This window comes from Miscanthus floridulus, chromosome 5, assembly GCF_019320115.1.
Source record: "Miscanthus floridulus cultivar M001 chromosome 5, ASM1932011v1, whole genome shotgun sequence".
NCBI lineage: Eukaryota > Viridiplantae > Streptophyta > Magnoliopsida > Poales > Poaceae > Miscanthus > Miscanthus floridulus.
In genome coordinates, this window is record NC_089584.1 from 132,773,124 (window position 1) to 132,787,801 (window position 14,678).

At 45.9% G+C, this 14,678-nt stretch overlaps 1 protein-coding gene and 1 pseudogene across 1 annotated transcript; both read left to right on the forward strand.

Moving 5' to 3' along the window:
• The first annotated feature begins 2,087 nt into the window (after positions 1-2,087).
• LOC136453663 (E3 ubiquitin-protein ligase PUB23-like) lies at positions 2,088-3,505 on the forward strand. Its single transcript, XM_066454226.1, has one exon. It carries the CDS (start codon positions 2,125-2,127, stop codon positions 3,346-3,348), a length of 1,224 nt encoding a protein of 407 aa, XP_066310323.1. The 5' UTR covers positions 2,088-2,124; the 3' UTR covers positions 3,349-3,505.
• Positions 3,506-5,736: 2,231 nt separating this feature from the next.
• On the forward strand, positions 5,737-8,572 carry LOC136455373 (serine carboxypeptidase-like 51; annotated as a pseudogene).
• The last annotated feature ends 6,106 nt before the right edge of the window (positions 8,573-14,678 follow it).

Sequence of the window (14,678 nt, forward strand, 5' to 3'; positions counted from 1 at the left end):
GTGTGTCCGCACCCCAAAAAAAAGGTCAACTCGATACCCCTCTTGCCCACCACAAAAATCTGGCTAAATAATGCTGGGGCAGGAGGGAATAATCGATGGTTATTCTTGCTTTGCGATTCAAACAGTTGTTTATCGATCCTTGTGTACGAGTTTCCCGCGAGAACTTGCAGATTTAATAGTATATCGTTGACATCAGGTATGTTGTTTAGTTTATAGTGGATCTAAAGTGCACGAACGACTGGACGAGGTAAGTTGCATAGGTAACTTCCAACGATACCATGCTGATACGTGGTACATGCACATGACCCATCCTTCCGTCCCAAAATAAATGTTTATCTCATACTTCGAGGAGTCAACCAATAAAAAGTTTGATAAACTTTATAAAAAAATAGTATCAATATTTATTTCTCTAAATAGTTTTACTATGAAATTATATGTCATGATTAATCTAATAATATGTATTTTGTTTCATAAGCATTATTACTTTTATGTATATATTTAGTCAAACATAAATATGTTTGACTCCTCGAAATACGTTATGAGCACTTATTTTGGGACGGAGCAGGTAGCTAGCAGATCTCTCGGTTTCGTCTGATGATACAACTACACTAATCCACCCCTAGATTTGGAAAAAATAAAACTCAGAGGGTGCGGAGATAGATCCTAGTAGGCAGCTGTAGCCCATGGCCCCATTGATAGAGGGAAGCCTGAAGCCAACGAAAGATTCAGAAGGCAATGACAAACAATGTGAGCAGTGACACGCATAAACAGATCAGATGTTCAGATCGGTCAGGTGAACAATTAAACAATGAACTGAAAATTTGCAGGGACACCAGACACCGCCAGCACGCCGGATACCCTCATCCAAACTGCGGGCTGCAGGGTGCGCACATCTCTAGGGCTGGAACATGGCAGTGTTTCAGAGATATGAATAAACAAAAGCGTTAACAGAGGGGAGCCAGCGCGCCAATTGCTATGCCTGGCTTTCTTGGCTTTGTTAATCCCAACGTTGCCCAGGTCAACTTGTTGAGCCTCCCCACTCGTCCAATAATCCATCCCCATGAAGGCAACTTTGCGAATAGACGCCTCGACTTGTTGTTATTTATGGTAAAGAGCCCCCTGATGGTTGACTTTCCAACAAGATTGGAACGAGGTTACCCGATCATTGGTTAACCGCCACAGATGGCACCGGCAAACAGTGTTAGCAGTACTTTGGACAGCGACTGCTGGACTATGATTCAAAGCAATGACTTGACTATATGCTTGCATTTACGTGAAATTGCAGTTTTAATGGGAATAGCGAAAGGCATCAATTTCCTAACCTATTGTGTTAAAGATATACATGAACAATTAAAATTAAAAGCAATTCGTGAAGAAACCATTCCTACCTAGAAGTTGGAAGGTGTTCTTCGACTTTTAGCTGCAGGAACGGAGCTAGAACAAATTGGAGCGGGTGTCATGGATTCATAAATTTGTATATTGGGACTGCATGTATGGTGATCTTTTTAATTTGTGTTTTGGTGTGGGTGTGCTCACACCACCCAGACTTTACATAGATCCGCTTGAGTTTAGGTCTGACCCCTCTTGCAAAACAACTACAATGCCATATGTTTGATTTTCTTCGTAGACGTATTCATCGAACTATCAGCCTGTTCGTATCGTCGCTGGTTCGTGAAGAAGTACTGTTGGCTGGTTTGTGTGAGAGAAAAATACTGTTCCGGCTGGAAATTTACGATCGTTTACGACAAGCCACAGCCAAACGAACAGGCTGTATCTAGATTGCGATGCAAGTCAAACTTTTCATAAAGACAAGAAGTCAGGGTATGCATCCTTCACACATTTTCACTACCTCTGTTTTGCCGCTACGTCAGCCTTTATAGGAGAACGAAGAACTAGTAGACCTTAATTCGCAGTGTCCTAAGGGTCTAAACCGGAAGAGCACCACAGCGATGCGACGCATGTGAACACCACCAAGACGAGAGCGAATCCAGCACTCCGCCTTTAAACTAATCGACGACAACCGCCCGTGCTACCGCAACGCGCGCTCACCGTCCCCCTCTCCTCCCCGCAGTATAAAAGCTTCCTTCCGCTTCACATCTTCTCGTCAAACCCGATCCGTGGACAATGGCGAGCGCGCCGGGCGAGGTGCCGTCCCACTTCCTCTGCCCCATCTCACTGCAGCTCATGCGGGAACCCGTCACGCTGCCCACCGGCATCTCCTACGACCGCGCCGCTATCACCCGCTGGCTGGCCGCGCCCGCGCCCGTCGGCGGCCGCACCTGCCCGGTCACGCGCGTGCCGCTCCCGCCGCAGCCCCAGCTGACGCCCAACCACACCCTCCGCCGCCTCATCCACGCCTGGCTCGCGTCCCTCTCACCCGAGGCGGAGGTCGACGACGACGTGGCCGCGCTGCGGGGGCCCGTGCCGGGCTCCGAGGTGGCCGCGCTGCTATCCGACGCCGCCGCGGCGCAGGTTGAGGCGCTCAAGAGGCTGCGGGAGCTGGTGGCCGAGTGCGAGGACAACCGGGCGGTTCTCGAGTCCCAGGACAGGGTGTTCGACGCCTTGTCTCGCGTCGTCAGCAGTGCCGATGCGAGCTCGACGGCGCGCGAGGAGGCCGTCGGGGTCCTCGCGTCGCTCCGGATTCCGGAGCCGGAGCTGGCCGGCGTCGTGGCCAGGCACAGCAACCTCGGGGAGGCACTCACGGCCGTCCTCCGCTCGTCGAACCTGAAGTCGCGCGCGAACGCCGCTCTGCTCGTTAGGTCCCTCTCGGAAGCGGCCTGGCCGACCTGGGTCATCGGGCTGAGCCAGGAGCTTCTCGCCGAGGTTGTCCGCGTGGTCCGCGATCGTGTCTCGACGCAGGCGACCAAGGCAGCTCTGCATGCCCTCGCGGCGCTCTGCCCCTACGGCCGGACCCGTGTCAAGATCGTGGGCGCGGGCGCGGTGCCGGCGATCGTGGACCTCCTGCTCGACGACCCCGAGAGGCGTGTCAACGAGATCGCGCTCGTGGCGCTGGACCGGCTGTGCACGTGCGCCGAGGGTCGCGCTGAGCTGGTCGCGCACGCGGCGGGGCTGGCCGTGGTGGGCAAGAAGGTGCTGCGGGTGTCGGAGGCCGCGAGCGAGCGGGCGGTGCGCGTGCTGCGCTCCGTGGCGCGCCACGCAGCGACGCCAGCCGTGCTGCAGGAGATGGCGCAGTCCGGCGTCGTGGCCAAGCTCTGCGCGGCGCTGCGGTCAGAGCAGTGCGGGGTGAGTTCCAAGGAGAGGGCGCATGAGGTGCTCAAGCTGCACTCCAGGACCTGGAGGAACTCGCCCTGCCTGTCTCCAAAAATTTTGGAGCTCTACCCTTCGTGATGATGGGGCTTCTTTTTCCTGTTGATTCATTCTTTCAATTTAGGCATCAGATTGTGCCTGCGGAAGAGGGACACATCTGAGCTGAATTCTTTTTGCTTGGTTACTGAATTAGTGTAGGATGATGTAATATTCTTGATCATCTGTTCAGTTCAGCGCACCTGATTTGTGCCAAGATGTTGAGATGGAGAATACGTTTCGTAATCACTGAACGAGGAATCAAGTGCTCATAAAATCAAAGAAAGGAGTCGCAGGATGAAAATGGAAAAGCCAAATCATACTCGAGCATTTCATGCGCGATCCATGCTCCATTTTCCATGGACCTGATTTGCACCAAGACCTGCGTTGAGGTGGACTTCTCCACTTCCGACATAATCGCTTTGTTTAACTAGGATGCAAGTTCCATTTGTTTGGGTCATTTGGTTAACATACAACTTGATAAAATGAACTAAAATGGTGTAGGGAGAATTAAACTATATTAGCTAACTCAGAAAAAAGCATTAGTAGATAAGCACGTAAGCTATTAATTGATGATTGCTATGACCGGGTGCTAAAGCTAATTAGGCTACACATGCTGTGGTATTGCAAATCCCATTAATATTCGTAAGCCAATGTACTGAATTCGAACTAAATGTTTTTCATTGGAGATAGAAATAGCTGGTCAAAGATGAAAACGAAATTGCTGCTACTACCAAAAATGATAAACACACACATACAAAAAGAAAAGAATCAGGTACTCATGTCGTACTAACGCTGAAATGTTGAATTTATATGTATAATATGTTATTAAGATAGATTTAGCTATTAGATCTTTTTTTATCACACAAAACATGTATTCGGATTTCTAGTATATAGGAGGTATGTGTTGTTTTCCTCAAGTTAGTTCAGGTATTGTTTCTGAAAATAATTACAAGGATCCAAGTATTGCAATCTCCAATTGATTTATCAGGTAACACTACTACAGAAAACTTTACCAAGGCAGGCAAAAGCGCTTAACCAAGACGGGCAAGCCAACGGCCTCGGTCTAAAGATCACGGTTAATCATGGCCTTAACCGAGGCGGTTGGACGCTATTAACGGAGGCGGTTGAGTTAAGTAGCCCGTCTTGCTTAATAATTTAACGCTATTAACGGAGGCGGTTCAGTTCAAATTGCATGCCTTGCTATAATGTCCATAGCTCTAGTTTGTTTTCATTTGTGTTACCATTGGAGGAACCAAACAGCACATAAATACAATCTGTGTTATTGGATCATGGCACTTTACGAGGTTGTGTTCTCTTCTATATCTTCTGTTTACTCATAGTATGTTGCAAAATGATGATTTAAATATAAGATCAATAAAATACTAGGGGGGGGGGGGGGGTCAAATTAAATACTAATAACTCCAAATATGCAATTATATAAAAAAAACATGGTACTGATTTCATAATTTTCTTATTTAAAATAAATTGGTTATAACTTTTTATAAAAATATTTTTATTATTTTTAAGAAAATACAAAACAACTAACTAGATGGCCAAATTTACCTTGTATTAACAGTTCAATGGTCAAAGTTTTATAGTTTACGGTTATGAGACAAAAATAAACTCGAACATTAGCTAGGTGTTCAAAAATAGATTCTGTTTGAAGAGTAGCCAGAGTCTCTGTAAAAAAAGGAAATATATTTAGACACAGTGGGACTGTCATTTAGCCGAAGATTACAGAAGGAATACACACGGCAGATGGCACACCGGGAACAAGGGAAAAACTGAACAGGGGATGAAACCAAAAGCCGGCATATAGCGAGTCACTGTAATAATATAATGGCAGAAGCTAACAGTGGGACTGACATTTAGCAGAAGATTACAGCAGGAATAGACACAGTGGGACACCGGGAACAAGGGAAACAGAACAAGGGACGAAACCAGAAGCCGGCATTATGTGTGTCTGTATATTCCGATTCATAAGTCATAACATCACTCTTTTGATTCTTGTTCCGATTCCTCTTGATGCAAGCTTCTGCTTAACGGCTGACGAATGCTTCGGATGTAGGATGTTGTCTCATGGCTATGAGCCAAACAAGACTTCAATAAGACTTTTTAGTTTGGTCATGGAGCAAGCTTGCAGAGAACGAAAGATTGTCACTTGAGTCTCGAATGGGGAAGCCAGCTTCCGTTGCTGTGCCCTTCTTCGTCCTCTGTGTCCCTCTGCTGTGTATCCGCTCCGCCGTCGTGTCGGCGATCACAGCCAGGACGGACGACGGCACGGAGCGGTGGGGCTACGTTGAGGTCCGACCGAGTACGTAACTGATACACCATGCTCTTCGCTAGCTGCTTCGTGAGTAAATTTTCGGTTCGTTCATCAGCATTTTATTGATGATGCTTTCTAGAGGCGCACCTGTTCTGGTGGTACTACAAGAGCCCCGAGAGGCAGAGGGCGAGCACCTAGCCGAAGAAAGCCATGGCCGACCGTCCTCTGGCTACAGGGTGGCCCGGTACGTAGCTCGTGACTGGTCAGCTGCAGCCGGTCTCTGCGGCGAGAACTGTGTAGCGATAGCTTGAGAAATTCAGGGTTCAGAGCCACGCTTCACTAGCTTGAGTGCGCGCGCGCGCGCGACGTGCGTCGTTTCAGGGTGTGTCAGGGATTGGTGCCGGGAACTTCGTGGAGATCGGGCCGCTGGACGCCGACATGAAACCCCGAAACTCGACGTGGCTCCAGAAGGCCGACCTCATCTTCGCGGTCAGAAGAAAGATTCCATCACTTGCCTCCTCCCTCTTCTCTGCTCCTGGGAGCATCTTCTTCCGTGTCTCTGTTTCTCCCTTGCAAGAGTGCTGCCGCCACCTTCAGGTACTTTACTTGAGCCGATTTGCTATGCTTCTGGCACTAGCAGGACGACCCGGTGGGCGTGGGGTACAGCTCCGTGGAGGACGACGGCCTGCTCGTGACGACCGACTGGCAGGCGGCGGCTGACATGATGACGGTGCTCAAGGCGCTGGTGGAGGAGGTGCCCACCTTGCAGAGCAGCCCGCTGTTCCTTAGTCGCCGAGTCCTCCGGCGGCAAATACGCCGCGACGCTGGGCGTGTCCGTCGCCCGAGCCATCAGCACCTCCGAGATCAACCTCACGCTCGGAGGTAAAGATCTCGATCATTCTGTCAGTCAGCCAGTAACGAAGCAAGCACGAATTTTCTCCAGGGTACGCATCGCCCCGACCCTTCACCTTGATCGCACGCGGGGCAGGATCCCTGTAGTCGTAGATCGCGCTATCTGATGTGATGCCACCTTTTGTTTGTGCGCCGCATCGGCCCCACGTCGCGGCAGGACTTTACTCGCCTGTTCGCTAGCCTGCTAGGTCGATTTTTCACTCGTAAGTAAATAACCCGTGTACTGTGTGTGCTGCTCTGTGGCGACATGCTCAGGCAAGAAGCATACCTGGGCTTGCGGCTCGCTGCAGTTCGTGAGCCTGTACGGCTGCGGCGTCGCCTATACCATCACCACCGCCACTAGCATAAGGTAGCCGCCGCTGGCCGGTAACAAAATTATTCCATTTGTGCGGTCGTTCGCGCGATGAAAATTGCGAGTGAACGGTCTTGACCACGTACTGTGCGTCTCAACTGCTGGGGCTGTTTTTGCCCGTATGATGTCAGCGCTGATATAGACGAAATAAAGCAAAATATTTATTTTAAATTGCTATAACTTCTCAACGATGTATCCGTTTTTAATTTCGTCTGCATCGATGTGTTCTGTGTGACGAGACGAATAAAACTAGACCCGACTTACATATATTTTGAAGAATTTTTTTTTCTAATAATAATTTATGTATATTTAATTATAAAACATATAACTTATAGCTTATGCACACAAGTTGTATTGAATAACTTATAACTTACAAATTATCCACATAAGTTGTATTGAAAATAACTTATGTATACACGATGTATAGAATAACTTATGTATGCAAGTGTGTTTGATAACTTTTGTACACAAGTTATGTTTCATAATTTTTGTGTTTATAAGTTTTGATATAAGTTATTAGTTAATTTCTTCCTTCGTGTGTTAATAACTTTTGTGTTTATAGTTTTGGCACAAGTTATAAGTTAATTTGTTTATTTGTGTTTAATAGCTTTCTATACATAAGTTGTGTTTCAAAACTTTTGAGGTTTTAAGTTTTTCACATAAGTTATATGTCATAAGTTATATGTTATAACTTTTATTGTATAAGTTATATGGTGTAAGTTAATATGCATAAATTGGTAGTAGATTTTTTTAAAAACATATGCAAGTGAGGTCTAGTTTTGTTCGCCTTGTCATGTAGAACACATCGGTGCAGACGGAATTAAAAACACATACACCGTGCAGACGGAATTACAAAAGTTCTCAGTAGTCCGCAAGATGAATTTATTAAGCCTCATTAATCCATCATCAGCATATGTTTACTGTAGCATCACATTGTCAAATCATGAACTAATTAGGCTTAAAAAATTCGTCTCACAAATTAGTCGCAATCTGTATAATTAGTTATTTTTTAGTCTATATTTAATATTCTATACATATGTTCAAACATCCGATGTGATAGAGAGTACATTTTAGAGGAAGAACTAAATAAAGCCTAAATATTTCTCTTTTTTGGATGACGTCAGCCGTCCTAAAAAAGCACACATGGAGGTGGAGGCGCTGTGCGGGGAAGGCGCCGTGCGTGCGCGTGGTTGTCTGGCGTTCGGCTAAGCGGTTGCCAAAAAGGAAAGTGGTGGAATTTTTTTTTCAAATAAACAACCTGTTCGGCTGGTGCTGATACGATCGTATACGATTGTAGATTATTACTGCTGACTAATTTAGTGTAAGAAAAAAATAATATTCTAGCTGAAAATTTACGATCGTTTACGACCGAACGAACAGGCTGAAGGTATGTCTAAAAATTGTTCGCTTCGTATGTTATGAGTGGGCGTTCGCCATCTAGTGAGGCTGGAATTTCCCCCCTACTGTTCCGTCATCCACTCCTTTCAGCTCTTACTGTTCTGCGACAGGCGTCGTCCTCGGCGACAGCTGGATCTCGCCGGAAGATTTCACTGTGAGGCGACTCTCCCATGGAACAAAAAAAAAAGAGTTCCAAATCTGCGTCACCGATCGATTTTGTGCATGTTTCATTCGTTCCCTTGTGTGTGTGTGTGTGTTTTTTTGGGTGATGCAGCTCTCGTACGGCCGGCTTCTCCTCGAGGCTGGACAGCGCCAGCGCCAACGAAGCAAACAGGTAATCCTATCCAGCATCTACTAGCTGATTACTATCCCTTGGGTCGGCGATGTTGTCACGGCGGCGCCGTACGTGGCAGGAGAGCGGAGGCGGTGAAGGAGCTGATCGCAGCAGGGAAGTGGGCCGCCGCCCACGCGGCGTTTAACGATCTGTACATCTGGCTCGACAACAGCAGCAGCCATGTGGTAATTAAATACTGTTGCTTCGTTCGGTTAAGTTTTCACAACTCAGGCCGTGTTTAGTGCACCAGAATTGGCGCCGACAAAAATATTGTAGCTACAATGTAGCTACAGTACCATTTTGTTTTTATTTAGTAATGATTGTCAAATCGTTGACTAATTAGGCTCAAAACGTTCGTCTCGCAAAGTACAACCAAATTGTGTAATTAGTTTTTGATTTCGTCAACATTTAGTACTCCATATATGTACCGCAAGTTTGATGTGACGAAGAATCTTCTTTTTACATAGTGTCAAAGTTTGGATTTTTGGTGAACTAAACCTGGCCTCAAATCAGTTGCCTAGCTTTCTCGCGCACTTGCAGCATCTGTACAATTTATTGCTCGATACTTCAATGGACTCAACGGCTGCGGCTCCATCGGCGACCGGCGAAGCCATCGCCAACGATTGGTGTCCAGCTGACGGGGTACTCGAAGCACCTCTCCACGTCGGGCTCCAACAACACCGTCGAGGGCATCTCTAACGGCCTGTTCGTTTGAACTTATCAACTAGCCTATCAGCTAAAATCTAGAATATTTTTCTCTTATAATAATTTTTTTTAATTTTAACATTTTTAAAAGCTAATTTTAAATCTAACACTGTCGGGTTTTTTAAACTAACACTTTTGGTCGCGCCTATTGCCCTGGCGCGGCCAAATGCCTGTGCCGCGCCATGCATGGTGGCGTTGCAGCGTGCTGACGTGGCGACGATCGGATTCGCTGACTGCTGACGTGGCAGGGCCTGCCACGCCACCGGTCTTGGCGTGGCAGTGCCGCGTCCTGATCCGTGGCGCGACAGCGACGCGCCCTGGTCGCCTGGCCCTGGCCTGCCCGCGCGGGGCTCGGCACGGGCGCCGCCGCTGCGTGTCGCGCGCGCGCACCCGCATGAACCACGCTGTCGTGCTCGGTTGGCCCTGCTACCCCGTCGCTGTCTGACCTCTGGGACACGCCGAAAATTTCAATCATTTCCTCGTCTCCCAAAAGTATTGACGTTGTAGCCTCCTACTCTACCCAATCAGACATCAATTATCCATGTCCTATCACTTTTCGAAAAGAAAAATGAAAAACAAGTCTAGCGTTGGATGATGGTGGAGCTGTGTAGGAGCGCTGGAGCGGTAGCCAGACACGAAAGCAGAGCAATGAATGCACACGTCATTCTAAATTTTCAGCAGATGTGATGGTTGCTTTGTAGGGCCCCAAGCGTGCTTCTGCTCTCCAACGCCACTTCTGCTCATTTGCGCTTTACTACTCTACTACACATAAATCCTAGAGCTATGTTGTAGAGTAGTAAATGAAATAGTGCTTCTGCTCATTTACGCTTTACTTAAATCCTGGAGCTGTGTAGTAGAGTAGTAAATACAACGCCAGCAATGTATGTATGCACTTCTGCGCATTTGCGCTGGAGCTGTGTAGTAGAGTAGTAAATGCTACTTGCTACTAGGAGTACTATTTCATTTGGAAACACGCACAAATGGAGTACTACGTATATCGGACAACGACATACTCCATCTAGACTAGTACTTCCAGGAACTTTTCTCATTTCGGCCTGTTTGGAACAAGGAATCCAAAACACATGAATAGGAAAAAACGTAGAATTAAGGTACGATGAAAAGTGAAAAACTACGGGATTTCAAAACACAGAAACAGAAATTTTAGGCTGTTTGAAACACAGGAATTTATAACATAGAAATTATAATATGTTAGACAAATATGGGTACTAATTACTATATCTAGGGCCTGTTTGGAATAAAGGAATAAAAATATAGGAATAGGACTAAGCTAGCATTGCATTTTGTCCTGCCTAATCACTCGTTCTCCAACTGTGTTAGCGGCAGCGTGCCTCGGACTTCTGCGAAGCGGAGAAAACCATGAAAGCTCTAGTTTGGTTTTGGTGAATTGATGAAACCCTAAGTGCTAACCTAGTTTATCAAGTGATCGTGAGATAGGTAGCACATTCCAAGTGGTGAAGCAAATGAAGATGATGCCATGATGATGATCAAGTGCTTGGACTTGGAAAGAAGAAAGAGAAAAACAAAAAGCTCAAGGCAAAGGTATAAACCACAGGAGCTATTTTGTTTTGGTGATCAAGACACTTAGAGAGTATGATCACATTTAGGATTGATAGTCGTACTATTAAGAGGGGTGAAACTCGTATCGGAATGCGGTTATCAAAGTGCCACTAGATGCTCTAACTCATTGCATATGCATTTAGGATCTAGTGAAATGCTAACACCCTTGAAAATGTTTGTGAAAATATGCTAACACATGTGCATAAGGTGATACACTTGGTGGTTAGCACATTTGAGCAATGGTGAAGAAGTTAGAAGTGAATAGAGGGTCAAATGCTGGCCGGACGCTGGCTCCGGTCAGACCGGACACTGACTCCGGTCGGACCGAACGCTGGCTCCAGTCAGACCGAATGCTGGCTCCAGTCAGACCCAAAGCTGGCTCCAGTCGGACCGAACGCTGGCCGCCGGGTCTAGTCAGTTCATTTGACCAAGGAGATTGCGTCTGGTGCGACCGAACGCTGAGTGGTCGAGTGACCGGACGCCGAGGGCCAGCGTCCGGTCGACTCCAGTAAGGTTCCAGAAAAGAAAATCTGTGACCAGACGCGTCCGGTCAGTACTGACCAGACCCTGGGGGTTCAGCGTCTGGTCGAGTACAGTAAGGTTCTAGTGAGAGATATTTGCGACCGGACGTGTCCGGTCAGCTCTGTCGGAGAGTCCGGTCGGACTGACATGTCGGCCATTACCTAGGGTATTGCACCGGACGCTAGACAGTGTCCGGGCAGCCCGTGTTGTTGTAACATCCCGCCTCTCCGAGGCCGGGCCCACTTATATTTGATAGCTTCTCTAGGATATAGACTGCCCTCACAGATCAACATAGGTCTTTTCTACGCACTTTGTCCTCACTCGTGCGCATCCGGGAAGAACTTCCCAGTCGGTCACCCATCGCTCCAAGCCAAGCACGCTTAACCTCGGAGTTATTTGCAGATGGGCTTCCGGAAAAGAAGTTGTAACTTATTGGTATGAGTATCCTATTAATCCTGTTAAGCCCTTGGGCCAAGATGTTACAGTTGTGTCCAGTAAAGGGGTACAACGGCTCTATTTCGTGGAGGCTTCTATTTAAGCCCCATGGCTGGTTCAAGCTCACTCTCTTTGGCTATTTGCATTGACATAATAACTTTGTGAGCTTAGCCAAAGTCCTCCCACTCATCTCCATCATTGATTCATTATCATAGTGAGATTGAGAGTGATCCAAATGCATTGCTTGAGTAATTGCATCTAGAGGCACTTGGTGTTCGTGTTTCACTGTGGATTTCACTTGTTACTCTTGGTGGTTGCTGCCACCTAGACGGCTTGGAGCAGCGAGGATCGTCGAGCAGAGGTGGTGATTGTCTCCGGCTCCGATCGTGGTGATTATGAGGGGTTCTTGACCTTTCTCCAGTGGAGCGCCAAAAGGTACTCTAGTGGATTGCTCGTGGCTTGTGTGATCCTCATCTTGTGTTGGTTGTGCGGCACCCTATTGAGGGTTTGACGTGTGAACCCAATTAGCGCGTGAACCTCCAAGTGAGTGAATCGCCATAACGAGGACTAGCTTGCTGGCAAGCAAGTGAACCTCAGTAAAAATCATTGTGTTCATCATTGATTCCGAGGTAATTAGTCTTCATTGTTATTCATCCTTGTGATTGATTGGTTTCTTCATCTACACGGCGGTATAACCTTCTTGATCACTCTCTTTACTTTACCGCAAACTAGTTGACAAGCTCTTTAGTGTAGCTAGTTGTGAGAGCTTGCTTGCTTGGTTGGTGTGGCTCTTTAGTTAGTTTTTGAGAGCATACTAACATAGGGTAGTGTTATAGCTTTTGTGTGAATAGACACTATCTAAACTAGAATTGTGGTAGGTGGCTTGCATTTTGAGTAGACTAGCGCAACACTTGCTTCGCCTTATAATTGTCTAACTATTTTATTAAGTGTTGTTGTAGAAATTTTTTTAGGTTATTCATCCCCCTCTAGCCATTAGTACCTTTCAAGTGGTATCAGAGCTGAGGTTACCGTTATTTGAGACTTAACAACCTTCGGTGTTAAAATGACTCAAATCAACAACACTAAGAAGCCACCCCAATTTGATGGCTCAAATTATTCTTATTGGAAGACAAAGATGACCACACATATCAAGTCAATCAATAGAAATGTGTAGAAGGTGGTAGAAACTAAAATTGAGATTGATGATCCGAAAAATCCCACTGCGGGCGAAGAAGTGCTTCTCCAAAATAATGGTATTGCTCTAAGTACCATTCATGATGCAATTGATGTGAGAACATTTGAGCAAATCAAGAATATTGAGATGGCTCATGAAGCTTGGAAGAAATTGGAAGAATCGTTTGAGGGTACTCAAGCCGTGAAGGGTGCAAAGGCATATATTCTCAAAGAGAAGTTTACAAGCTTCAAGATGAAGGAAGATGAGAGTGTGCCAGACATGTTCCATCGGATAGAAGTGATTGTCAATGATCTCAAGGCACTTGGTGAAAAGATAGAGGACAAGAACTTCTCCAATAAGTTCTTGAGATGTTTGCTCGCAAGATTTGGCATGTTGGTCACCTTACTAGTGAGGATCGGTTTGAACACAATGACACCAAACCAAATCTTGAGAGATATTATGACCGATGACAAGAAGGATGACAAGAAGAAGAGCATGGCGTTCAAAGCTAAGCAAGAGACATCAAGTGAAGAAGATGAATCTTGGGATGATGATGATGATAAAAAGATGGCTCTCTTTGTCAAAAGATTTGGCAAGTTCATAGTGAAGAAGGGCTACCGTGCAAGAAGAAAAAAATCTTCATTCAAGAACAAAGAAGAGTCAAGAAGGTACTTCAAGTGTGGAAGCAAAGATCATCTTATTGCTCAATGCCCATATAATAGCGACAATGATGATGACAACAAGAAGAACAAGAAGAAGGACAAGAAAGAAAAGAAAGAGAAGAAGGACAAGATGGCATTCAAGAAGAAGAATGGTGGTTCATATATAGTCACTAGGGATAGTGATGCTTCCTCAAGTGATGAAGATGATGTTAGTGATGATAACAAGACCATTAAGAAGAAGGTTCTTGCAAGCATTGCTATCAATGAAAAGCCTTCTCTCTTTGAATCTTCATCATGCTTCATGGCTAAGGCCACCAAGGTATAATCTTGTGATGATAAAAGTGATGAAGAACATGTTGATGATAATGAACATGAAAATAAAAATGATAGTAATAGTGATGATGATAAACCTACCAAGGACAAATTATTTGACATACTAGAAGATGCTAAAGAACACTTTGACATTAAAAGAAGAAAATGCAAGAGCTTGAATAAGGAGGTAAAAGCAATTAAGCAAGCCCTTGATGAGATCAAAGCAACTCATAAGAAGCTAGAGCAAGCTCAAGAGAAGCTTGGCAAAGCTCACAAAAAGCTTGAAAAAACTCATTCTTCTTCGCTTAAAGAGCAAAATAAAAAGAAGCATGTTGAAACTTGCAATATAGGTTTAATTTGTGATATAATTGATGAATCACTATCTATGCCTATCATTGTTGCTCCTACTAACCCTTCATGTAGTACTTCTAATTCCTCCTCATCTAGTAGTGATGGTCTCACTTGTGACACCTCACTAGTGGTTGAGAATGAGAACCTCAAGAAGGAGGTCAACAAGCTCACTCACACCTTAGCTAAGGCTTATGGTGGTGAGGACCGCTTGCTTATGTGCTTGGGTTGCCAAAGAGCTTCTCTCTACAAAGAGGAATTGGGCTATACCTCCAAGAAAGGCAAGGTGGCCTTTGCTCCTCATAAGACTAGTTTTGTGAAGAACAATTGTCGGTTTTGCACTAGTTGCAAGCAACTTGGTCATAAAGAGCATG

Excerpts from the sequence above, each read along its gene's own strand:
- LOC136453663 (XM_066454226.1), top strand. The coding sequence starts at position 2,125 with ATGGCGAGCGCGCCGGGCGAGGTGCCGTCCCACTTCCTCTGCCCCATC.